The sequence below is a fragment of the Dipteris shenzhenensis genome, chromosome 13 (assembly GCF_047967505.1).
Source record: "Dipteris shenzhenensis isolate YYH24624 ecotype China chromosome 13, Dip_SZ_1.0, whole genome shotgun sequence".
NCBI classification, from domain to species: Eukaryota; Viridiplantae; Streptophyta; class Polypodiopsida; order Gleicheniales; family Dipteridaceae; genus Dipteris; species Dipteris shenzhenensis.
The window spans coordinates 24,280,945-24,307,732 of NC_141608.1; the positions used below are offsets into that span (position 1 = coordinate 24,280,945).

The following is a 26,788-nucleotide window of genomic DNA, read 5'->3' on the forward strand; positions in this document are numbered from 1 at the left end:
ATGATCAGCTTCGAAGATTTTCTCTTTTGTATGCAAAATGGGAGGTATCTTCCTGGCACCTTCCACTATTTCAAAAGGTGCTTTACTTGTGGATGTGTGCACCGTATTTTTGTAAGCATATTCCAGCAAAGGCAAATAATGCTCCCATTTGCTTTTGTGGTCTAAGACATAGCATTTAAACATATCCAAGATGGTAGAGTTTTCCTGCTCCGATTGTCCATCAGACTGAGGGTGAAAAGATGACGAAAAATTCAGCGTAGTGCCCATATTTTCAGACAGTCCTTTCCAAAAGAGGCTGGTCATCCTCGGATCTCTATCACTGATTATGGATTCAGGCATCCCATGATACTTGAGGACATGCTGCAAAAACAATTTGGCCATTTGATCTGTTGTAATTTTCTTTCTTACTGGCACAAAGTGGGCTTGTTTGCTAAACCTGCAAATTATTGTCCACAATCCATCATGTCCAGTAGTAGTACGTGGAAGATCAAACACAAAATCCATAGCTATGCTTTGCCATGGTCTATCCGGAATTGGCAAAGGGTGTAACAACCCAGGTGCCTTCTGCCTGTCAAACTTTACTTTCTGACAAACCATGCATGTTCTCACATATTCTTCCACATCTTTCCTCAAAGATGGCCAATAAAAGTATTGCTCCACTGCTGTAATTGTTGCTGTAATTCCCCTATGTCCTGCATATGGAGGAGCATGACTTTCCATTATGACTTTCTGTCGCATCTGATCAGTGACACAGAGTCGTCCATGCATCAAAATGAAACCCTCTTTCAACATATAGTGATCATGCCTTTGACCATCAGAAAGCTGATCATAAATAGTTGAAAAATCAGCATCATTAACATACTGATCTTTCATCACATCTAACACATTGTTGTAAGCAATGCTCACTGCTGAAACACTGGGTTTCTTGGAGACTGCTTCAGGCTGTGGTTTCCTGGAAAGTGCATCAGCCACGACATTTTTGTTACCCGGCACATGTACAATTTGAAAATGAAACATTGAGAGGAAGTTAGCCCATCTCATGTGCTTTTCAGATAATTTTCTCTGCGTGAGAAAATATCTAAGTGACTGATGATCTGTCTGCACATAAAAATCAGCTCCAAGAAGGTAATGTTTCCATGTGGTCAAAGCATGTATCACTGCTAACATTTCCTTCTCGTATATCTGCAAGTACAATTCAGCATCTTTGAGAACTCTACTCTCATATGCAACCACTCTGCCATCCTGCATCAAAGTGCCTCCTATGCTGTTTCCACATGCATCACAAGTTACAGCAAAGGGTTTTGCAAGATCTGGCAAGATAATAACGGGTTCAGAACACAACTTTTGCTTCAGCTCTTCAAAAGCTGCATTTTCCTTTGGTCCCTACCGAAACGGTACAGCTTTCTTTTGTAAAGCATGCAAGGGAGAAGCAATTTCTGCAAAGTACTTTATAAACCTCCGATAGTATGAACACAACCCAAGAAAGCTTCTGACTTCATGCAGATTTTTCAAAATTGGCCAACTCCTTATGGCCTCAACTTTTGCAGGATCCATCTTGACTCCATCCTTTGACAATATATGACCGAGAAAATGAATCTCATGCATAAAGAATTCACTTTTCTTGGTGTTTATTAATAGCTTGTGTCTTTTCAACTCTTGAAACACAATAGTGAGGTGTTTCTTGTGCTCCTGCTCATTTTTAGAGAACACAATGATGTCATCGAAGAAAGTGCCCACAAACTTTCTGTGTGCTCTAAAAATTCGTCCATCATTCTATTGAAAGTGGCAGGTGCATTAGTCAAACCAAAAGGCATCACAAGGAACTCATATAAGCCAAATGAAGTGCGGAAGGCAGTCTTGTAGACATCTTCAGGCTGTATCCTTATCTGATGGTATCCACTTTTAAGGTCAATACGACTGAACATTGAGGAACCTTCCAACCGATCCAATATATCATCAATGCGTGGAATTGGAAAACGGTTCTTAATTGTGACTTTATTCAAAGCCCTATAATCAATACACATTCTCCAACTGCCATCCTTCTTTTGCACAAGCAACACAGGGGAACAGTAAGGAGAATTACTTGGCTGTATTAATTCCTTTTCCAAGAGTTCCTTCACTTGTGACATTATCTCTTCCTGTTGTGCCTTACTGACACGATAGGGAGGTATATTAGGCGGTGAGCTTCCTGGAATTATATCAATTTGATGATCCTCGGGCCTCTTGGGAGGTAATTCTTGAGGAAGTGCATCTGAGAAACAATCCTGAAAATCTGAAATAAAAGCAGCCCTTTCTCTATCTAAAGCAGAAAGAGTAGAGCCTTCTTGAACTGGTTGGCTGTCCTCTTTGAGAAAAATCAAGTACGCTGAAATATGACGCTTTATTACATTGGAAATACAAGAAGCTGAAACTACAGGGATGGACTCTCCTTTCAACTTTACATCAAGTACATGATTTTTGCCTCTATGAGTTATAGAAATCTTCTTGTTTCTCATCTGCACATCAGCCCCCACCCTGTACATCCAAGGCATCCCAAGCAAAGCATCACACTCTGGCAAAGGCATAATGTAGAAGTCCTCTGCATCTTGATATCCCTGGATATGTATCCTCAACTTGCCAATGATAGGAGTGACAGGTGTGTTGAGTTCAGGGTTGGCCATATCACACATGCCGGATGGCCCCATTTCCTCAGGCTCGATGCCAAGCCTTCCTGCCATATCAGGAGTTATGAAATTTGCCTTTACCCCAGAATCAAAGAAAAACAAACAATTCTGATTTCTGATTTTTCCCCATGCTCTGCACATCTCAGTCTTTTTCATTTCCTCTTCATCATGTGCATGTGGCAAACTCCCAATCACATCTGGAAGAAGTCCTGCAGAAGGTTTAGGCTTTTTGCCCTTCCGATCAGCCTGTTTATCACCATTCTTATCATCATCTGACCTGTCTCTTTTCTTGAATGGGCAATCATAAGAGCGGTGTCCCTCTCCTTTGCATATAAAACATTTGTTTTGCTCCATGAGTGACTTTTTCTCTTCATCAGATAACTTGGTACGGGGCTGTTTATTAGGCTGTCCACGCCTTTGACCAGCTTTGAATTGGGCTTTGCTCCCTTTTGAAACGGTCCTTTGCCATAATTTTTATTTTCAGATTTGATGTCCTTATCCTGGTGTTTGGCAGCCCGTTTGTTGTCTTCTTTCTTGCTGTCCATAAAGCCCAAATTCTTCTCCTGCATCCATGCATATGCTGTCCTTGCATTCTCAATTAATTGAGTCAGAGAACCCACCTTGGTTTTGATGCAATAATCACGTAGCTCACTAGGCAATCCACAACAGTACCTCTCTATTTGCTCTTTCAAAGAAACATGCCTGTAAGAGCTCAATGGCAGCAAAACATCCCAAAACCTCTGGGTGTAATCATCAAGATTCTTGCAAAGTTTGTATGACAAGTCATGCCAGTGTGAAAGTACTTCAACTTCAAAAGTTGGAGTAAGCCAAGTAGAAGAGAACACTTGCTTAAATTCCAGTCAAGTAGCAGGTGCATCTCCATGAAGCATAAGGTTGGTGTACCACTTAAGTGCATTGCCTTTCAAAAATGTGGCAACCTTCCTCATCTTGGATGCTTCTGTAAACAAACCCCCAAGAAATGCAGCATCAAACTGTTGAAGGAATGTGAGGGCTTTGTACCTGTCCTGTACTCCATTATATGTATTAAACTTGACATGAGAACCACCATCCTTAAATTCTTTATATACATTTGATATTGGCTGTCCCAAAGATGGCTGTATATTTGCAGCATTCCCTTCACTAGGGAGAGCCATGCTTGGCTGAACATTAGGCATGGGAGCATATGCTGTAGCTTGCATGCCTGGCTGCATTCCCACATTGTCATACATGACTTGTTTTCTATGCCCAATTGGTGGTGAAATCAACATAGCATCAAAGATCGAATCTGTGCCAAAATATTCAGGTTGCTGCCTCAAATATGGCTGAGGTGGTTGAGCCACATTTATGGACTGCACATTATTATTTTGAGGAGTAGAAATACCCAAACCAAGGCCTTGTGCTGGTTGATCATACTGTTGCATTGGCTGTACTTTTTGTACCTCTTTCTCAAGTGCTCTTTTGGGCGATTCCTCTCTTGGAAGTCACTTTCTGAGTCATTTTTGATGGCTGTCCCTCATGGGAAACTGATGCATGAGTGTGCGGTCCGCCATGAGAAGCTGATGCATGTGTGTACTCACTCTTTCCGTGCTTGTGCTTTCTTGATTTCTTCTTCTTCTTGGCATTTGTTTGCACAATCTGAGCCAAATTTTGAGCCAGCTGAGTCAAAGCAGTCACTGCACTTGCAAGCTGTGCATTCAACAAGCATCATCTGACTCACTGCTAGAACTAGTATCACTGTTGAGCTCAGTTGTAGCTTCATGTGTGGCCTGCTCAAAAGGCATTTGTTGTGCTCCCTACAGCTGTACACTAGCTGGATCATTAAGGCTTTCCTGCCTTCTCCTTTGAGGAGTTGTGGAGCTCTCTTGTTCATGGGTACTCACCATGTTTATGGTTGTAATATTCAGCTGTCAAAAAGTGCAGCAAGGATATCCTTCCACCAAACTACCGAGGCCCACCTCTTGAGAAAGAGTGTGTGGTGTCCCGGCAACGGAACCAATGAAACCGGCCTCTAATCACTCAGAGGGCAGTGGAACTAAACCTTTAATCACTTCAGCACTTATTTACAGCTCACAAAGCATATATCACTACGAAGGGGAGGCAGAGGGGAAGCCATCGGGCCAAACGGAAGTCGAGGAATCCAAACGGGTGAGGAGTTATGAAGAAAAACGGAATTCAGTTGAAGGAGGCTGAAAAACCAGTCCAAAATTTCAACAAAGGGAGAAGATGAGAGAGAAAACCACACATGTGAAGTTTAGAAGGCCCAGGAAGGTCCAGGAATGGCAAAGGAGCATGTAGAAGGCACTACAGCCACTTGGAACTCTAGGGGGGCCACTGAAGGTACATGGTCCTCTAGGGGGCCCATTAAAAATGCCACGTCATCATTTCCCAACAACCACTCTTTTAATTCCTTGGAATGCCTTTGGGCCTAGGGATTAATTACGCTTATGTGCTAGGCACCATGCCGCGTTTAATTACACATTATTAAGCCCACGCTTGGACTTTTAAAACCAAAGCTGTCACGGTCTTGTAGTATATTAAAGTACTTAGAATTTCACGCCCCCGTGACAGTTACCCATCCAAAAAAAAGAAAAAAAAAGACAGTTGCAGAGACTGTTTCTGCCAGCAGTTTTCACCTACCTATCAGACTTTTGCTGTTAGAAAAGCAGCAGAAACACAGTAGAATCAAAGATTTGCAGAAAAAGGAATATGCATGCCTTTGAGCAGTGAAAAAGTGGAAAAACAGATGCTGGGACAAGTTGTGAATGCAAGACACCTCTTGTTGAGGTAATTTTCTCTTTGAAAAGCAAAGACTGTGTGCATCAGTTGCATACACAGTGTGTGTGAGAGCTTGCAAAAGACAAGCTGTAGGAAAATGGCTCAATCACCTATCCAGTGGGATTCACAAAATAGGGATGCACATCCAAGACAAAGAAGTGTGCAGCAAACACAACAAGAATTTGAGCATATGGTACACATTCATATGCAGGAGTTGGAAAAACTCAAAAGGGATCCAAGAGCTCAGCATCTGTTTCAAGCAGAAACTATGCTTGATGCAGCTTATAATATGCCAATGCCAGAGGCACACTCTCGTGTACAGCCCCCGAGAGAGGGACCTCATAGGGGACGGTCTCATAGTAGGAAGAGATCGAGGCATCATCACCGATCTCCAAGCCCTTCACCGTCTACTTCAAGCTCAACTTTTGTATCTTCTTCTTCATCAGATAAACCATCCATGAAGAGCAAGTCTTCTAGGACTAAGGAATTCAAAGATGGAGGTAAATCTGTCAGGTTTAGTATCTATAATGGACAATATGGTCATACAGAAAAGGCACTGCAGTTCATTAGGCAGTTTGATGCTGCATTTGGTACAGAAAACTTTTCAGAATCCTCCAAATTGAGAATGGTCAGCTTGCACTTGACAAGGACAGCTAGTGCATGGTGGAGTGCACAAACCACAGGTGGGTCAGCCCCAAAGAGGTGGAAGAGCTTCAAGAAAGCCTTCTACCAGCAATTCATGCCTAAACAGTTCAGAGATCATGTTCTTCAAGGTTGGGACAGTTTAAATATGGATGTAGGGGATACAGTGGAGGTGTACATTCAAAAGTTTTGGGATGCTTATTTGCAGGTTGCACCCTTCAACAAGAACTCCAAAAGAACCCGAATGAGAAAGTACAGAGCAGGTCTTAGTTCAAAAATTGAGGCAGTGGTGAATGCTCTGAGGGCGAAGAGCATTCAAGACATTATGCATTCAGCTTCAGTAGCCAGTCTCGTGCAGATGCAAGATCCAACCACAGTGCCATCCTTGCAAGTAGGAGGTACTGAAAGGAAGAAACCTGATTTTTCAAAATCAGAAAAGAAAGAGTATCTCAAGGTTGAGAAGAAAGGGTCTTAGCCACAGAAGCCGAGGGGTAGTCAGCTTTCAAAGACATATAAAGGCAAATCCCAATTCACTTCGGAACAGATAGTTGCATTCCCCAGAGATGGGAAACACTTTAGATGTGGGAAAGAGGGGCATATGGCTGCCCAGTGCCCTGAGAAGCCTTCGGGTTCTAAGGAGCAAAAAAACCCACAAGTACCACCGAGACCAATGGTGGGAGCAGTCCCAGATGTTTTGGGCAGTACCTCAGACCCAAAGGAAAAAGAGTTTTTGCTATCATGGGGAAAGGTAAGAGATCAGCAAGCATTAATCCTATTTGATCCAGGGTCTACAGACAATTTCATATCTGAAGACTTAGCCCTGAGATTAGGGATTAAAACTATAGAGCTAGGGAGAACTCTTGATGCTGATCAAATGTTCCATGGGAATCCAGTGCAAGTTACTCCTTTGATTGGAAAGCTTCGTGTCCATGTACAGAGTTATATAGATCAAGAGGACTTCTTAATTTCTCCTCTTAGGTAGCATGATGTTGTACTTGGTACACCGTGGTTCCATCGAAAGGGAGTAAAGATAGAATACCCTGAGAGGGTGTTGAGTTTTATCCACAGGGGGAAAAACCAGCATTTAGTTGCCAGGAATAAAGGGGAAACTATTCCCATTGTATATGATGTTACATGTGGTAAAGCAATAAAGTCTGCAATTTTCGCGTACATGGTTTTTGTAAAAGAAAAAGAGAATGATATGCATGCTGAAATGAATGATGCAGACAATGATAAATTTTCGTTTCTTGTAAACTTTAAAGATTGTTTTTCAGATTCTTTGCCAGGGGAGTTACCCCCATAGAGACTAGAAGATCATCAGATAGAGTTAATGCCTAGTAGTGAGCCACTAAATAGACCACCTTATAGAGTCAGTGCGACTCAGAGAGAGGGGATTATGGATCAGCAGGTGCAAGACTTGCTGTCCAAAGGGTTGATTCAGCCCAGCTCATCTCCTTTTTGCTCACCAGTACTTCTAGTACAGAAGAAAGATGGTTCTTTTCGAATGTGCATTGATTACCGTGCATTAAATAAGATGACCATCAAAAATAGATTTTCAATACCATGCATAGATGATGTGCTTGACCAGCTCAGAGGAGAAACAGTTTTCAGCAGGATAGACTTAAAGAGTGGTTATCATCAAGTCAGAATACAACCACAAGATGTACATAAGACAGCTTTTCGCACTACATTTGGGTTGTATGAATACTTAGTGATGCCTTTGGGGTTAACAAATGCTCCAGCCACATTCAATAGAATGATGGATTGCATCTTCCAAAAGTATAGGCACTTCACAGGTACTTTCTTTGATGATATCCTAGTCTTCTCAAAGTCAGAAGAAGAGCACAGAGAACATCTTGCTTTGGTGTGTCAAGAACTTCGAATTTTGCCAACTGCAAGAAAAGTGAATTCTTTTTGGAAGAGATCTATTATCTGGGGCACATAATATCCAAGAATGGGATATAGATGGATCCTGCAAAGCTCCGAGCCATCCAAGAATGGCCAGAGGTGAAAACTATGCATGAAGTCCGTAGATTTTTGGGACTCTGCTCCTATTACAGGAGATACATTAGGCATTTTGCTGATATTGCAGCTCCACTACATGACCTTACCAAGAAAAATGTAGCCTTCACATGGGGAATGTCATAGAAGAAAGCATTCAATACACTCAAGGAGAAGTTGACTACAGAGCCTATTCGTGTAGTCCAAAAGTATAGGCACTTCACAGGTACTTTCTTTGATGATATCCTAGTCTTCTCAAAGTCAAAAGAAGAGCACAGAGAACATCTTGCTTTGGTGTTTCAAGAACTTCGAATTTTGCCAACAGCAAGAAAAGTGAATTCTTTTTGGAAGAGATCCATTATCTGGGGCACATAATATCCCAGAATGGGATACAGATGGATCCTGCAAAGATCCGAGCCATCCAAGAATGGCCAGAGGTGAAAACTATGCATGAAGTCCGTAGTTTTTTGGGACTCTGCTCCTATTACAGGAGATTCATCAGGCATTTTGCTGATATTGCAGCTCCACTACATGACCTTACCAAGAAAAATGTAGCCTTCACATGGGGAATGTCACAGAAGAAAGCATTCAATACACTCAAGGAGAAGTTGACTACAGAGCCTATTCGTGTAGTCCCGGATCTTTATCAACCTTTCGATGTTGATTGCGATGCCTGTGGAGAGTGTGTTGGGGCTGCATTGCATCAAAATAGACATGTAGTAGCATATGAAAGCCGAAGATTGCGTGATGCTGAGAGATATCTGGGAATTTATGAAAAAGAATTGTTGGCTGTAGTTCATGCTGTGAATACATTTGGGTGCAGATTTTACTGTTAAAATAGATCACCAAAGTCTGAGATATTTTCTAACTCAGACAAATCTCTCCGAGAAGCATATGCAATGGGCAAATATGCTGTCAATATATCATTTTCAGATTGTCCATGCTCCAAGTGTTTGAAACAGAGTGGCAGATGCCTTGTCCCGAAGACCCCAGGTCAACAATGTGACTATTGCTTATCATCAGGACCTGGAAGGCATGAGGGAGCAATATGCTAATGATGCAGATTTTGGTGAGATTTTACAGCAAATGCAAGAGGGACAGTCCACCAGTCACTATTCCCTGAAAGATGGGTATCTAATGAAAGATGACTGCCTATGCATCACTCAAGAGATAAGGAAAAAGATTTTGGAGGAATACCATGCACCTCCCTATGCTGGGCATAGAGGAATTACAGCAACAACTCAAGCACTAGAGAGGTATTTCTTCGGGCTAGGGATGCGTCAATGTATCATTTTCAGATTATCCATACTCCAAGAGTTCGAAATAGAGTGGCAGATGCCTTGTCCCGAAGACCCCAGGTCAACAATGTGACTATTGCTTATCATCAGGACCTGGAAGGCATGAGGGAGCAATATGCTAATGATGCAAATTTTGGTGAGATTTTATAGCAACTGCAAGAGGGGCAATCCACCAATCACTATTCCCTGAAAGATGGGTATCTAATGAAAGATGGCTGCCTATGCATCACTCAAGAGATGAGGAAAAAGATTTTGGAGGAATGCCATGCACCTCCCTATGCTGGGCATAGAGGAATTACAGCAGCAACTCAAGCACTAGAGAGGTATTTCTTTGGGCCAGGGATGTGAAAAGATATACATTAGTTTGTTACTGAATGTCTTACGTATCAGAAAGTGAAATATGATAGATGGAAGGCACCTCGCCTACCTATGCCTCTTCCTGGGAAGACTTGGTTTATACCAAGAAGGTTAACTGCGGTTAACCAAGATGTGCGAACTTCGGTTGGGGAGTTGTGCCAACTTCGGTTGGAGAGACTTGACTATGATTAAGGTGCCTCTTGGTCAAAGCCCCTTAATCATGATCAAGAGTGTTGACTCCGGTCAACCAGAGAATATATATATTTATATATTTGTTATGTGTGCACGTGTGTTCAGTGGGGACACCCACCATGACTAGGATTAGTCTACAGTTTATTATTTTTGCATGCAAAGCGCTAGGGTGCGCTTTAATTAATTGTTACAGGTACTATGAGAGGCTAAAGACCCAAGCAATTTGGAGCGTAGCAAGCATTTCGGAGGCCACCTGCATGACCAAGTGCTACGAAGATCCTAGAAATTGCCCTCAGAGGCATGTAATAGGACTTATTCTAGATTTTAGACAAGTGGCATGTTGCCATTTTGGAATGAGCTTGAAGCTCTTGTAAAAATGGATTCATGTTTGAAAGTATGTATGACAGCTCTATGCTGAACTATGTATTCCTTCTTCTCTCAAGCAATAAAATCACAAAAGTGGTTGAGAGGTGCATATTAGCACCAGAGGTGCACTAGAGTAGGTGCACAATGTCAAAATGCTAGCTAAAGGAGGCGGCTACAGGAAAACGAGCCGATGGTTGCCTCGGAATTTTTGGTGCCAAGCCTCCGAGTAGCAGCCGAGCATCAACTCGGAGAGCCAGAAGCTATCAAACTCATGGATGATGTGGGTGCAGGATAAAGTCCACTAATTAGTGGATTAGGGTCCAGGTACATAACATTCTTCCCCTGTTTAAGCATTTACTCTTACAACGACATTGGGAAAGTTCTTCTATAGACTAGCAATTGACTCCCAAGTTGATTCCTCCTTAGACCTATCCTTGCACTTAACTTTGAACTCTAGAATTAACTTATTCCTAGGTTTTCTTTCCCTGAAATCGAAGTCTTTCAGGTTCATGTGGAACATAGGTCGAATTCTCAACTTCCGCAAGTTCTTGGGGCAAAACGAGACTGCCTCTAAGTCCCATCACCTCTTTCTATATATTGACATGAAAGATCCAATGAACTTTTGCATATTCTAGTTTATATCCAGCCTTATTAATCTTTTTCAAGGTTAAAAAGTGTTCAGAGTACCTAGAGGATAAATTTTCTACCAAACCCTTGTGCAACGTCTTTGAATCCTATCTGGTTGGTCAAACCGCCTGGCTAGTCGGCTGTTTTCTAGCCCTATTTAAGGGGCTGTTTGTCCCTCAGCCTCTCATTCAGTTCTGGCATTTGTCACCTACAGTTCAAGCCTCCCAGCGCACAGATCCAGCCCCCCAACTTGCTCCGATCAGCTCCATACACCTTGCAGCCAGGGCAGATTATCCATGCAGCAAGGGCGTGACATGGACAGCAACAATTCGAGGTGTTTCCAGTCCTGTTTCAGCAGCATAGCTCATTCTCCCACAGCCGCAATTTCTGCCTCAAATAGAGGAGTCTCCAGCTCAATTTTGTATGCCGATTGGTACGCATGTACAACAATGGTTAGGGCAGTTTCGCTAACATTTATACATTGTAATTAAAGCAGTGTATAGTAGTAAGGAAGATCTCTGTTGTCCTTCATGCTTGAGTTCTGTACTTGCATTTATCTATTCTGTGTGCTTGCTTCCACACAGTAAGACCCCACATGTCACATTCGTATCACAACAGCATGGTTCCTTTGGATCTGAGGTTCAAGGAGTCCTAGCAGCACATCACCATAATGGGGATGCCGTCGACAAAGGAGGGAGTATGGTCGTGATATTTTTGAATTTTGTATTTTGGCCTACCTTGGACTAGTGGTAGTACCATACTCCATTAGCCTCTCCCTACCTTCCTTCATTGCACATTGGGTCGGCTCTCGTCTTCACCCTCCTGCATTTTACACCTTGTGGCAAAGTAAGGTCCCCCTGTAGTTGATGGGTCTAGCAGTCTTACATCATGGATCCATCCAGCATTGCAGCTCTCATGCGACTAGGATCGTCTCCTTGAGCACAATCGTTTCCTTTCTGAGTAGCTCTAGATCCAAATCCAACATTGTCGAAGTTCACCATCCATTGGCTTCCACCTCAAAGCATAGTTCCGTGGACTATCCTTCGGCAGTCCCCATCACAATTAGTTCTTCATCCACATGCATTCCTTCATCCACTCAAGCATCTTCCATCCCATAGCATAGTCCAATGGACTTAACTTGCCTCAGTTTATTACCACCCACAAGGACCATCCAGTTTTTGCAGTAGCTACATGTAGTTCCTCTTTTCTTCTACCCATGAGGTTATTGCAGCCATTTCCACAGATAGCTCTCAGGGGTCTTCCACCCTTGGGGTCACTATCTGGCAAGATATCATCTACACCTTGTGCGCTATATGGGAGCATAGGACTCCACGTTCTAGAGAGACCACCAAAAGGTGGGAGCATTTTTGCAAGGCTTGGCCTGTAGGTATCTTCTATACCATCACGGAAAGCCTCCTTTGCTGTTAGCTTTTATCCCATACCCTAGGTAGTGAGCTGAGTTCTCTAGAAACATGCTGGTTTTTCTAATAGCCAGTGTGTTGTTTGACCTTTTCCCCATGACCGGTCCCCTGCGGATTGCTGATTTGTATGGTTGATTCTTAAGTTTTCATAGAAGGATCTTTTCTCTAGAAATAATAAACTATTATTCTTGCTTAGTTTGTCCTCTTATTTGCATATCTGAAAATCTGAGCCAAAAGGAAGTAAATAGCAGCCAAATGCTGTGAGCTGGTTGGAACAAAGCAGGCAGATATGGAAAAAGCAGGTCGCATTTTCTAGAAAAAGCAACAGTTACTATTTTTGTCATAACTTTTGATCCATAACTACTATTGGGGAGCTATGTGTTTTGTTAGAAATCTGGGATTGTGATCTGCAACTTTGTAGAAGAAGTCGGATCTAAATCCGATATATATAAGGTCGAAAATCTGGTTTATGCAGCGTGACCTAGCTTGAAGACATCTCGTTTTTGGAGAAGCTGACATTAGGCTATTGTTGGAAGAGCCTTTTGGGAGAAGCAGCCTTGGGTGGAGCACAAGGCAAGCTTTTGTCTATTCTTGGGCCCTCTCTACATCTATAAATTGAGCCTTGGGACTACCCTCAGACTCATGTAGTTGCCTAGCCTTGATGTGCCCAACTCTTGCACTCCCAGCATTGTGTCACTCAATTTTGAGCACGGCTTGGTGCTCCCCATTGTATTTCCTTACTTCTATGCATATAATATCTATATCATGTTGCTTCTCCATGGGCTCTCTTCTACTCTCTTGTAGGTGATGTGTAGATTTTGCCTCCTCTCTTTATGTTTATGGTGATTTGTTGCACGTGAGCTCCTCGAGAGTTGTGTTTGTGTTGCTCAGTGGTTGGTTGTTGATGAATGCTCACACTTTCCGTTAGTGTATGCAGAGATTGTGAGGTTCTACACTTAATCTCTAATTGTGTGAGAAGAGGTGTTGGGTTGTTATTTGGAAGGGGTTGTGTAGATCTAGAGCAAGTATTCTCTTCATTGTGGTGATTTTTTTGTGGAGTTGATTTGTGTCACACGGTGCATATAGGTAGGAGCAAGAGAACCTACTCTAATACGACTATTGGGCGAGCAATGGAATGGAGACGCAATGCAAACAACAAGATGAGGAAATAAAAGTACTTGCAAATGGATACGAATAGAAAGTCCATGAGGTGGTTCCAAAGAAGTCAACCGGAGGGTAGACTGAAGTCCTGACCAGCCTACAAGGCCATAATAGGGCTAAGTACTAACAGAGTTTGCATAGCCCTAGGAGGATGGAAGTGACTCTTACGCCTAAAGTTCTTTTTCACGAAATTCGTGGTAGGCTGAGTTCTTCTACGAAGAGCTCCCTTAGGCATAGTATCATCGTAAATCTTGGCATATCTAATTGTATCCTCAAGGTTTTTCCTTCGGTTGTTCTTCACCTGTAACTTGTGTTCCTTTGCCAATCCATTTATGAAGAATCCACATAGGGTAGTACGAGGCTCTGCAAGTAGGTATTGAATGGTATCGCTTCCATATTCAAGTTTGTAAACTTAGTGATGAGATCAAACCCATCTTCAGGTTGCAGGAACTCCGAAATCGGCCCATGGTTTTGGCTTCTCCTTCTACTCATGCCACCAAGCTAACGCTTTGCCTTTAAACATCCCTTGCACCTATATATCTTCAATGCATTAGAAACGGGATGGAAGGAGAAGTGTGCTTGGCACGGGTTTATCCATGCATCAATACATTTGGGAGTGTGCTCCTTCTTACATGTGCACGTCTTGGGTGTTAAGGAGGACACCACGGATATAGTCCCACCGGTTTGGGGTGCTCAAATCTTGGCAAAACAGTCAAATTGTGGGGTTACTCTTGATATAGTTGCAGCCTGGACATGCAATGTAGCCTATTTACCTCTGAATTGACCTGAGAAATCGGGTACATATGAAAGACATGATAGATTTTTCTGTCCGTCAGCATTCTTAATATGCACATATGCTCGCAGCAGAAGTAAAACATGTAAATTACAGAATTAAGAAGTATAAGTAGAACTGAGAGGTATAAAACATTGCATGCAAGTGATGCATCTTACAAATCCATGTGTCTAGGCAGATATGAGTCCAGAGTTGTCTGCAAACTTGTTTTTTTAAGGCTGAATTAGGCTTTTCCATGCTTTTGTAAATAATGAATAATTACAGGAGAACCCAGGATTGCTGGTTTATGCCCTTCGTGCCCCTAAAGTACTTTACTGTTAGAAAAACACCCCTTATGAGAATAGGAGATGAACTATCCATTGGAAGAATGCTTTTTTTTTTTTTTTGGGTGCAAGAGAGGAGTTTTTGTCTTGTTGCCGGTAAATGTAGGACTGTCTGTAGATGGGTGATTTCAGCAAGCCACAGCTACAGAACTCCAAGACATAGGACATCAATTTTCTAAGATTGAACTCAAAAACTGGAGGAAGCACATGGTCTTTGACTTGTGGACCTTCGCTTGCAGATGCAAAAATGAGGTTGAAGCGAGAAGCAAATAGCCTTTGTGGACATTTCACACATGCACAAGAAGATTTCTCTTCAAAGAGGAGAAGACTAGTGACACCTTTTCCTGAAGGATCCCCTTTCAAAGATCCTGGAGGAACATGCAACTATGGTATTTTACAGGTTAAAACACAACAATATTGGGTAAAGCATCCTCTCGGTTGTTATGAAACTCTTGCTCTGATTTATAACCACTGTATCTGCATACCCATGTCCAGTGAAAGGTTTTTATCTCATCTGCCCAGAGATCTTTGTGCTTGGGCTGGGTTTGGTTGAGTAAACGAAACCATTTGTGCATAGGTGTGTGCATGTGAAATTTTCTATCTTCATTCCAGAAAATTTGTGTAACCATGCTAACAAAAAGATCAAACGTTGTCAGTATAAAGATGACATGGAGGTGGAATCACTTGACAAGAATGAAGGGTCAGGGAATGGATGGAATGGTAAAGATCCTGCAATTTGTGAATACGGTGCTGCACTTGGCACATCATAAATTCTTACCACGATATCTGTTCTCTTTGGGCCTGTAGACTTAACACATGAAGTAAAACAGCGGCATATTAATAGCATGATAGTTGATGCTCCAAACATGGGCAAGGATATCCGCAGAGATGCTGAAGCAAATGAGGTCAAAGAGCTTAGTCAAACTAGTATTCAACATACTGGTGAGTCCATAGTAGCACGAAACATGAAAGCCCTTGTTACATTCACAGTTAGATTGAAGGCTTTGAAAGAACTAGTAGAGCTCGCAAGGATGAATAACTAACCACCTGAAATTGCAAATCTTTATTGCCATCTGTCACCCTGTGAAAAGCTTGGAAATTCGAAGTTGTCCATATTGGAACCTGATGATCTATAAGGAATAACTTTCTAAAAGAAGATTACAACACGAGGGTTTCCAAGTCTATGGACTGCAATCTCTGAACTTAGACCCATAATTGATGCATTGGGACAGGATGCACCAGATTTGATGTGAATCTGAGTACTCATTTCAGAGAAAGGGCTTTTAAGCGCTAAAATGCCTAATAGAAAGTATGTGAATCCTCATGTGTGTGTGTGTGTGCGCGCGCACGCACCACACACACTTGTTGTGTAGAAGTGCTATTTCATACTATGGCAGTAAATAACACTGCTTCAAGTCCAATTGCTTCATTTGCTTAATTTTCGAGTCCAAATTTTCTATTTTGTATTGAGGCCTCCAGGCCCAAGGCTGCATGCTTGAAGCATAAGATCTTTAGCTGCTACTTTGCTAACCACTACATAGCACTACATAGCACTGCCAAGGTTTGGCAGTTCTACATCATAGCAATGGTAATCGATAGAGGAGTGCCATGTCAAGGTCTAGCATACATACTCTCTCTCTTTCTCTCTCCACAGTTTTTTTTTTAAAAGTGAAAATTTTTCTCTCTCCACACACACACTTTTTTTTTGGTAATATCCAGTGCATATATTTATATGATCATAAATTTGCATGATGGGAGGTCTCCGAAATTTAGAGTATCCCAAAGATCAGAAACATAAAAAGAAGAGCTCTATGCAAGAAGCATCCATATCACCCTCATGGCAGGCATCATATAAGGATTGCCGCAATGAGGCTCGGAAAGATTCATATGACTTGTGAATCTGCTGGCCCAAGTATGCCAAATTATGCTCACTCGAGATTGTCCAAAGAGCCCAATATCGCACCCAAGAGAGAAATAGTGAGTATTGAGACAAAGACTCCATAAATCTGCCAAAGAGCCAGAAATGTTTCCCAAATCTGCGACTCGGGAAACGGATTCGAAGATAATCTGAAATTCTCCCGAGGAGGATCTTAGTACACGGGCAGTGCCAAAGCAAATGAATAACAGTCTCTGAAGGAGCCTGACATCTTAAACATGTGGATGGTGCAATGCGACGTTTAGCAAGTGTGACCCCCACTGACAATGTACGTGTCATACATCTCCAAAGAAAAAGTCTTTGTTTCAATGGCATTTTACACTTCCATAACATCCTGAGGTTCTTCCGCCACCATGAGAGGGGCTTTCTTATATGCCACAGAGAATTAGCATATTGATGAATCCATGGAGCAGGATGAAGAAGCCTATAGGCTTTGATGGAGGTTAAGGCAGGAAGAGGAACAGGATGAGTGCATGTAGCAGAGGGTTGTAATTGCCAATCCGTAAGCCTGTCTGTGTTAGCCACAGGAGGAACAGGTAGAAAAGGATGTAATAAATCAGCAATTTTCTTCCATATAGACCTATGATGCATTCCCAATGCATAGGAAGCAGTGGCCTGAGGAAAAGATAAGACATATCCCTGATCATCTACCACATCATGTATGTATCTAATTCCCAATTTCATGAGATTGTATGCCCGAATAGGTTCCTGTAGAGCGAGCGGAATGTCAAAGATGGCACTCCAATGAATACTTTCTTTCCTCATTGAGTTTGTTCCCGAGTAATTATCAGGAGCCCATTTGACCTTAGAAAGTACTTGTTTCCAGTCAAGTATCAGAGCAGTAGAGAAAGGACAGCCAGGTATCTTCCCTACAAATCTGCCAATGACAACCTCTCAATGATAAGTAGTTCAATGACCATAAGCACAAGTCCTCATGTTGACACACATGGATGCTAGCGTACAAGTCCATGGCTGTTGTTGGCGGAAAAAAGTATGCAGCATAGTCGCCTTCCTTGCAAGCACATGATATCTTATATTCAGGACATTAAGTCCACCATGCATCCTAGGAGAGCACACCATTTCCATCTTCATCAGTCTCAATGCTTTCACAGCAGTTTTTGTCCTCCGTAACATCTCCATAGCTTGAGACATAAAGGCTGAAATATCCCTGGAGGACCAATGTAGCAAAGGCAAATAGAACTGGACATAGGACATTACAATGGACTGCACTATTCTGAGCCTGACATGAAGAGGCCAAGTAGAAATCTTCCAGTATTCCAGTTTATGTTGAAGTCTTTGGAAGATCCATTTTAGCTGCTGCTTCCTGGTGATATGCCATCCTATGGGATATCCCAAATGCCTGACTACATCTTTGGAATGCACCACCTGACCTGGCCAAAGAGTAGAATGCCAATCACATTGTTCAGGGGAAGTAATTTAGATTTGTCAAAATTGACATGCAATCCCGCTGCCAAACCATACAATGAAAGAGTGGTCATAAGCATGTGAACTTCTCGGGGAGAATTCTATGGCATAAAGAAGGAATCATTAGCATATGCTTGTGCCAAAAAAGATGCAGCCCCAGGGATTTGAAGACCAGTCATCTGTCCTGTGTTTGTAAGATGATCAAGATACATCAAAAGGGGATGGGTTGCAATGGCATAGAAGAGAGCACTAAGAGGGCAGCCCTGTCTAACTGATCGACCTAATGTCCATGACCGAGACAGATGACTCCCAAGAATGCACTGAGAAGTAGAGTCAGAATAAAGACAGTAAACTGCATTTTCTATCTTGGGACCAAAGCCCAACTTTGTCATGATTTGAGAGATAAAATCCCATTAAACAGTATCAAATGCCTTAGCAATATCCACCTGCAATATAAGGACATCTTGATGTGAATACTTAGCATATTCAATTGCAGTCAAGGCATTGGAAATATTGTCATGGATTTGTCTTCGCGGTACAAATCCATACTGCACAATCTCCACACACACACACACACACGTGCGAACGCACACACATATGCTGCATAAATGTATATAACCAGAAGGAAATTAAGGAAACACTGGAACACCAAGTGATGAATGAAGTAACCAGGATGGACTTATTGAAGTACACTGTAAAAGTAGAAGGAATGGTATTTGTGGGTGTTCGGCCTATGGAGCCTTCACATATGAAGGGGATGCAAAGTCGGACCCTTTTTTGTTCAATGAAAAAGACTCCTAGTAAGTATGAACAAAACCCATGCGAGCAAGATCAGAGTGGAAATACAACATGCAATGCATGAAAATAAAGCCTCAAAATGGGCTAAAGAAACCTCTCAAAAATAGCTAGAAAACAACCAAGGTTGAGGCTGAAAATGCTATCTCAACCCTGAAATAGACCCTAAGAAGAAGGGGGACCCTCTGCATTCCCTAAGGAAAGTAACCCTCCTAGTAGAGGCAGCCCGGGAGGACCCCTGCATGCTCGTCTAAGTGGCCATCAGCGTATATATACTAGCTGTCCAAATATTGGCCAAATTGTGAGAGGGGTGGACCTAGGAATGATCCAAGGCCCCTAGCATCTGGCTCTCCAAATATGCCACTCTGAAATGCTCGACATAACCTCCCAAGAGGAATCCACAAAAACATGCACCACTCTAAAGGGTGAGGCTGGAACATCATCAAGAAAGCATGACTCAACTAAGTGTCACCGAATCGATAAATTTCAAGAAGAGTCATGCCTCTCACAACTAAGGACCTGAAAGGGAAAGCCAAGGAACTGATCCCGAGATCATAAAGAAAGGGTAGTGGGCAAAGGTGCTAAAGATCCTGGCAATCCCTTTCCTTGCTTGCTGTCTGCAATCCCATAAGCATTTTGAACCGATTCCACAGCAGACTGGCAACGAGGACATGTAAAATCTACCTCAAAGGTGGACCTCCACATGTTAAGTGCAAGCCCACCATGAATAGAAAGCCAAAAGAATAGAGTGATTTCTATATTCATGTGGGACTTGTAGAGTCTCTTCCAAATGTTTTTTTGCAAATCAGAAGAAATCTGAAAATTCTCCCAATGAAGAGCTCTGGAGGGTCTCCAGCCTCTACAACCAATCTGAAACCTCCTGGCATAGTGTAACGAAAGAAGGGGACGCTATTCTCTCGATGCCTTCATCAATCCATACCCACTAAGTCAAACCCCTTTTGAAATCCTTCTTCTAACAAATTCACCACTCAACAATACTAGAGGATGCAGCAGTAGTCAAATATGATGCAACAATTCTGTCACTTCTCTCCAAAAAACATATACATAAATATATATAAACACATATTTAAATATATCTTAGTCTATAAAATTGCCAAATTTAAAGAACTTGAAATTTAAAAAAATAAGATATGCAATAAATGAATTACCAAAAGCAAGTTGGGTATCGCTTTCTAGGTTGCAACTTGAATCACAAACCACCACTAGTTTCTGCACAATGCCAAAGAAGAAGTTGAGTTGCAAGGTACTAGTTGGCTCGGGTCTAACATTTGCGGGTGGATCCATTGAAGGGGTTACGGGCATTGGAGACGTAAAGACCACACCCCACTTGAGTTCCCAACATGGGGCCAATCAAATGCATAGAATGCACACCAACCCAACCACTATTAAAGAGAATGTTATAGTAGCATTGAATGTGGGCATGTGAAGATGATAGAGTCGAAAAGACATAAGACAAGACAATAAACTAATAGGCGTAATAGGTTATGTGAGGAGTCCATCCAAACTCAAACTAACCCAAGGCTAGCCTTTTGAATATAGCTAACTACTAGAATCCTAAGTGTGAAAACAGAAGCAAAATCGGAGTCATATTGATCACCGAAACCGAAACCGAAACCAGGGAAATAAAGAGTGGTTAAATTACCTTATTCCACAATTTCAGCATGCTGACATGGTAGGCTGATGTGGGATGCTGAGGTGGTAGCCATGACATGTGGCATGGGACGCATGGCAGCTCATGAGGTGGCATAGGACACATGGTAGCTTATGGGAACATGTGGAGAGCCATGCATGAACCAAGGAACTCCAGTCCCCCATGCAGCCCACAAAATTTTCTTGCTCCAAAATGGGCACAAATTCCCATGTTTTAAGTTGCCCCCTCCTACATCTATAAAAGAAACCCTCACCCCCTTTATTTGGACACACTCTCTCACCCCCTTGATGGTGCAAACTCTGCTCTAGCCTCTTGCATCAGCAGTCCCTTCTCCACATAGCCTCTCTAGCAGCACCTTCTACTCCTGCAGCAGCCCCTGCAACAGCCCCTGCTGCTCCTCCTGCAGCAGCCTCTACAACATCCTTTGCAACAGCCCCTTCTGCTTCCCCTTCTAGAATGGCCGAAACGCCATTTTATGAAGCCAGGGAAACTGGAATGGATAGAATGCCTTTTTTGGGGGGAGGGGGCTCAAATCATACATTAGGGAAGCATAGATTATGAAAGTTTCCAAATATGTGTTTTCCAAAATTCTAGAACTGAAATGGAAAATTCAAAGCTGTAAAAAGTTAGTTTTTTTCATGTTCTAGTATAGTTTTATGTCATATGATGACGTGTCATGACGTGGTGTTCCCATTCCCATTTCCCTATTCCCCTTCCTGAAATGTTTCCGTTCTACCAATTCCCTGGTAACTACGCCTTTTGCTCCTCATGCAGCAACTGCTTCTGCTCCTCCTGCACAGTGGCCTTTACACCAGCCCGTCTACTCCTCTTGCAGTAGCGCTCTATAGCAGCCCCTTTTGCTCCTCCTGCGGGCGCTCCTTCTGCTCTTCTTGCAGTAGCAACCCCTTCTGCTTCTGCTGCAGCAGCCTCTGGAGCAACCCCTTCTGGTCCTGCAGCAGCCCTTCTGCAAGTTTTTTCCCACACAAGTCCTGCAGTAGCACATTTCCCTATGCAAATCCTACACCTGCTCAACAGAAGATACATGAGCTGATGATTGATAATGTATTTTAGAGATGAGGGTGGCACATGAGTGGTCATTTTGATTAAGGTTAGAGTGGAGTCAAAAGGAAAAGAGCCTATCATAGAAAAGGGTGAAGGTTATGACAGTGAGCTGGGTATTGGAGGAAAGGAGGGGGTCTGATATATTACGTTATAAAGTTTCTATCTAGGTGCAACCTTCTTATTGTTTCTTTTTCTGTTGAAGAAAGCAGTGGATCTGGCTACCTTTTCTGAGGGGGCTTTCTTTGCTAGCCAAGTGACCAAATACACAGTGGAAATAAATGAACCCATGAGATCTCAGTGATGTAGATCCTACTCATCATGCATACAAGCATCAGTAAACCACTCACAGATCTGGATGATAGACAACGACATATTACAAGAAAGGATAGATATGCCACAAAACAGGACCTAAACTGAGTACAAGAGAGGTCTTACAACCTACATCACATGGAAAAAAATGTGCTGCTGCATTGGTGCCAGAGCTTTGTTCTCTTGTGCTGCCAACTCTCCTGCCCTCTTCTTTTTCCGTGTGCCTCTCAATGAGGCCTTTAGTATCTGAGGGAGGAGTTGCTTTTGCTGGTGCCTATGGATGCACCCTATAATGCCCAATGAAATCCAGCATGCATACATACACACACACATACATACACACATACATACATATGTATGTATGTATATATTTAAATGCTGATAAGTTTGAGGGTCAGCCAAGCCTACAAAGCTGCTTTATGGCTGACTCAATGTCGGAGGCCTCTTCCTCATCGGCGGTTTGGGAATCTGAGAAAAAATTGTTGTCCTCATCCGTGAGAGGGAGAGGCCAGATGAAAAACCTTACCCAACCTGGTAGCAGAGACATCCCTCTCCTGGGAAAATTCCTCCTATCACGAGGAGGGAAGTCAACTAGGGAAAGCACTCCCACACCTGCAGAAGGGGAAGCTATGTCCACGGTGATCTGAACAACCTGCTCCCCAAAGGTAGAGGGTACAAACTCCTCTAGCTCAAACTCTGCCATGTTTGCTAGAACTGCAAATGAATTCCTGAGTGATGCTTCTGGTGCAGGTGTGCAGAGGATCCCTGCGGATGGTGGAGTGGAACCAATAATCCCCTTGCCTCTGTCAAGAGGTGAAGAAACAGGAGCAAAAGAGAAAGGGGATTGCTGATGGAGCGAGGCCATATAAGTAGCATTAGCATGGAGTAAGGCACGGGTTTCCGCAACGAGTTGCTCCATAGATGGAAACTCCTCCACGAGAATGTCTGAGGGGACAGGAGCAACCTCATCAGCATCAGGAACTAGGACATGAATATCTCCTGCCTGCAAGGCAGGGTCTATGGTGCCATCAGTAGTCTTTTGAGGCGGAATTGGCTCAACAACTCTGACTGGCACCCAACGGGGGACGACTGGAACAGGACATGCTGACGATCCTGGTCACGTTGTAGAAGAAGGTCCAAGACGAGAGGCTGTAGCCGATGGTCCTGGGTGAGAGGTGGAAGGTCCAGCAATGCGAGAAGTGGTAGGATGTGTAGTAGATCGTGAAGTAGGTCCAGCCAAGGTTGTGCTATGTGACACTACACCCGTGGACCTTTTAGGCCTTTTCTTTTTTCTCTTCCTTGGGCAATCTCTGGCAAAGTGCCCAAGGATCCTGCAAATCCTACATTGATCCTGTCTCCCAGCGATCTCGACTCTCTGCCTGAAGAATGAGCCATCTGGACGCTGGAGAATGCTGTGGTCATCTGTGATGTTAGGGTCAGAGACAATGACCCTAACACGCGGTACCCCGTCCGAACTGACTGCCTCTGCTACCAAAGAAGGCATCCCAGGGAGGGGGGGGATCTCGGTGACCATCCTGAAAGCAGCTCCAATCGAAGATAAGAGTCGATGGTACACCTGAGGGATGCTGGGGAATCTGAGGAAGAGAAATCGTCCGGCTATCCTCCTCCACAGGGTCAGAACCCAACAAGAAGGGCGTCAAGAAAATCCTTCTGGAGCTCAGTGTTAAGGGATTGACCTGAAGCATTGTACATGTTGCATTTAGGGAGTTAAAAACAAATTGGAAGAAACCTTGACCAAGCAGACGAACATCGGTGAGGTGCCCTGTGAGGTCTCCAGGTAAAGCGGAGAGCATCCAGTCCCTAGCCTATAACTTGGAAGGGTGGGACGCATGGATGCGAGCAAAGAGTGATGTCGAACTCTCCTGCTCTGCATCTTTTTTGAGCTGCTGCAACTCATCTTTTGAGAATATAATGGTTTTCGCGGTCAGTGGAAGCGGATGAGGATTGGCTGAAGGCTACGCCATCAACAATCAAGGTGGGAAGGTGGACTCGAACACAATAAAATCCGTCCACTTTCGCCAATTGCTGGAGTACATATCTTTGAACCTCTCCTCAGGAGGAGATGGCACCATCGCCTAATATCCAAAGCTGAAAACATTTGCTCTTGAATCATGAGAATGTCAACTAATCATCCCACAAAAGCGTACTGCAACTCTTGGTAAAGTATCAACTGCCTCTTGCAGCTAATCATGTAGATATCCACATTCCAACTCACGATGGTCCAGCTCATGGGGAAAGGGGGGGCAAATAAGGCTTTCCTATGAGTTGAAGCTTATCTGAGGGATTTTTAGAAATTCGGTGGGGATTTTCATAGGGAGTAGTCTATGTCTGGCGACGGCACACTAAACGCATGATTGGCTTAATGCCCACTACATCAAGAAAGACATCTCCACTCTTAGCTTGCTAGCGCACCTGCCTAATTGTCAATGTGTGACTTGTTGTAGCTTCTCTTTAATCAAATTGCATAGATTGCTAAACCCAAGCCTCGTTTGTCTCTGGAGAAAGCAAGCTGGAAAGTGGAGATATAACCATGGGTTATCCATAGTTGCTTCCCGTATTGGACCAATGACTCCATCATACAGAACATCTTATCCTGCATAATAAAGGCAAAGAGAAGGGGCTTCTCTCTTGTGGCTACGAATGTAAATCAAACAAGCTACTTTTATCAAGGATTTGGAATACATAGTCCTCCAAGATAGAGTAAGAAGAGGAAGAATAAGCATGGGATGCTTCATATAATTTATGATTGTACCCTCCTCCTTCCCCTCCTTTATTTTTCACTCATTTTCTTTATGATGCCCTTTCTCTTTGTTTGTTTTGTCTTCTCTCCTCATTTCCACCCTTATCATCCTCGTGTCTCATTCTTTTATCATGCCCTCGTTTTTCTTCTACTGCTTCTTTTATTATTTGCCTTGCTTCTTTCTTGCTTTTACCACATAAACTATTGTTAATGGTTTTTTTTCTCTTATACTAATAGCACTAGGTCCCCCTTCACTTTGCACAAGATTAAGTACATTGCCTTCAAATATAGTTATGAGAATATATTACTTCATTCTTGCTTTCCCCATGTAAATTATTGTTAGTGGTTTTTTTTCTCTTATACTATAGTGCTAGGTCCACCTCCACTTTGCAAAAGATATGATAAGTACATTGCCTTCAAATATGGTTATAAGAATACAAATGACAACTTTGGGGTTGGACCTCATTTTTTTGTGAGTTGATCAAGTTTGGAAATTTCTTGTGCTGTCATTGCCAACATAGAAATTTATCATTGGATTTTCCTACATGTCTTAAATTTGATGAATCTTCCATAGGACAATCCTAAATATGGGTTTCTTTTGATTGTGGTTTAAGCGTAGCTATCCTATAGCCCCTTCACACTTACATCCTCCTTTGTTCCAAATTCTAGCTTCAAACATTGGTATTTGGTTTCATGAAGTTTTGCATCTAGCTTGAGCTTGCATTGAATTATATAGGTAACCTTGAATTGTTTTTGCATGTTCACTTACATATGTTGGGATGGTTTGGGAAAGGTAACCTTGAATCTTGCAAGATGTCATATTTCTTATGTTGTAACTCCACCTTTCTATCCTTCCTTTTAGGACCTATCTTACGACCAATCATATATTTTTATTCACTTTTCTCCTTTCAAAGTGATTCTCTTCACATGCAGACGTAACAATATAAATAAGGACATATCGCTTATGGGATTCGAATTGATTTCCTCTTTATGATGTTATCACATGTTAGTTTCTATAAGAAATTCCAAAGGCTTAATTAATACTAAGGGTAATATTTGTGTCATGCAATTGCATACATAGCTACTTGCATACAATTATGCATTGACAGTTTAAAAAACTAAATTTATGATTGAATTTGAAATTTCATCAATAGGTAACGTACCTTGTATTGGTCCACCTTATGGTGTATTGTATCATCAACCATGGATTTAATTGATTATAGGTAAGCTAGTCCATGTTATAAAGGATGTTTGTGTAAATTTCAATTTTAGAGTTGAACTAAAGAAAAGTCCACCAATGATGAATAGTGTGCTTAAAAGCTAACTTTAAAAGAAAATTTTAGTGAAATAAACAAATATTTGCTGAGATTGACTAAAATACCTCCTAGGATTAGCTAAATACTATACTCCTTAGGGTTAACCAAAAATTTCTATGATTAATGATAGGATTAACGTTCCTATTGATCTCTCTTTTAAAACAAAAAGTATACTTGTTAGAGCTAAAATAATATGTTTCTAAAGGAATAGATGAGTTATTCTCTTAGTGGAGTGTTGTATATATACACCTTTTGCACTATCTTACTCTTGGATTTTGAGAAGGTGTATGACAGGGTGGAGTGACCCATCCTAGAAGGCACTATGCAGTGGCTGGGATCAAGTGGATTAGAGGAGTCTCTGCCCTTTATGCAGGCAACTCTGGTCAAATCCTATTGGTAGGCACACATGCGATGCCTTCTCTCTCTCTCTTTCAGTTCGGCAGGGCTGCCCCCTCTCCCTTTTCTTGTTTCTTTTTGTCTTTCCCAATGGGACAGTTCAACTTGAAGATTTGCAAGGGAATGTATTCTCCAAGTTGTACAATGCTTATAAATAATGTTGACATTAATGACATCAAAGCATCAAAATAACTAAAAACAATGTTCGTATACATTAATGCAAGCCAAAAGAAAGATTGCTTTACTCTAATATTTGTTTTGCATTGAAATTTTCATTTATAAGAACTTCTAGTATATAATCTATCAGGGGGGGATGCTTTGGCTTATATAGTCCATCATTGTTGCAATCAATTTAGGATTTTATTTCTCTTTGATTGAGAGAACCTTCTAAGGAATTTTGATTGAAGTACCATCCCCTCTATACGAGAAACAAACTAGAAAAGATTGTGATTGATTTCCAATGCATCTTAACAAGGTCAAGTCATGACGCAGAACTA

The 26,788-nt window shown here is 42.3% G+C and overlaps 1 protein-coding gene and 1 pseudogene across 2 annotated transcripts in view; both read left to right on the forward strand.

Annotated features, from left to right (window-relative positions):
- Positions 1-26,543, forward strand: part of LOC147895196 (uncharacterized) — a 46,817-nt gene extending 20,274 nt beyond the window's left edge. The window contains exons 2-5 of one of the 2 annotated variants that reach the window (XM_087384204.1): positions 14,859-15,040; positions 15,276-15,339; positions 15,427-15,561; positions 26,179-26,543. In XM_087384204.1, the coding sequence (XP_087240330.1) occupies positions 14,859-15,040; positions 15,276-15,339; positions 15,427-15,561; positions 26,179-26,186 (389 nt within the window). In that variant the 3' untranslated portion in view covers positions 26,187-26,543. The remainder of the gene's footprint in view (positions 1-14,858; positions 15,041-15,275; positions 15,340-15,426; positions 15,562-26,178) is intronic. The other variant, XM_087384203.1, reaches the window with a different exon arrangement.
- LOC147895197 (uncharacterized) lies at positions 5,896-14,617 on the forward strand (annotated as a pseudogene).
- Positions 26,544-26,788: the final 245 nt, after the last annotated feature.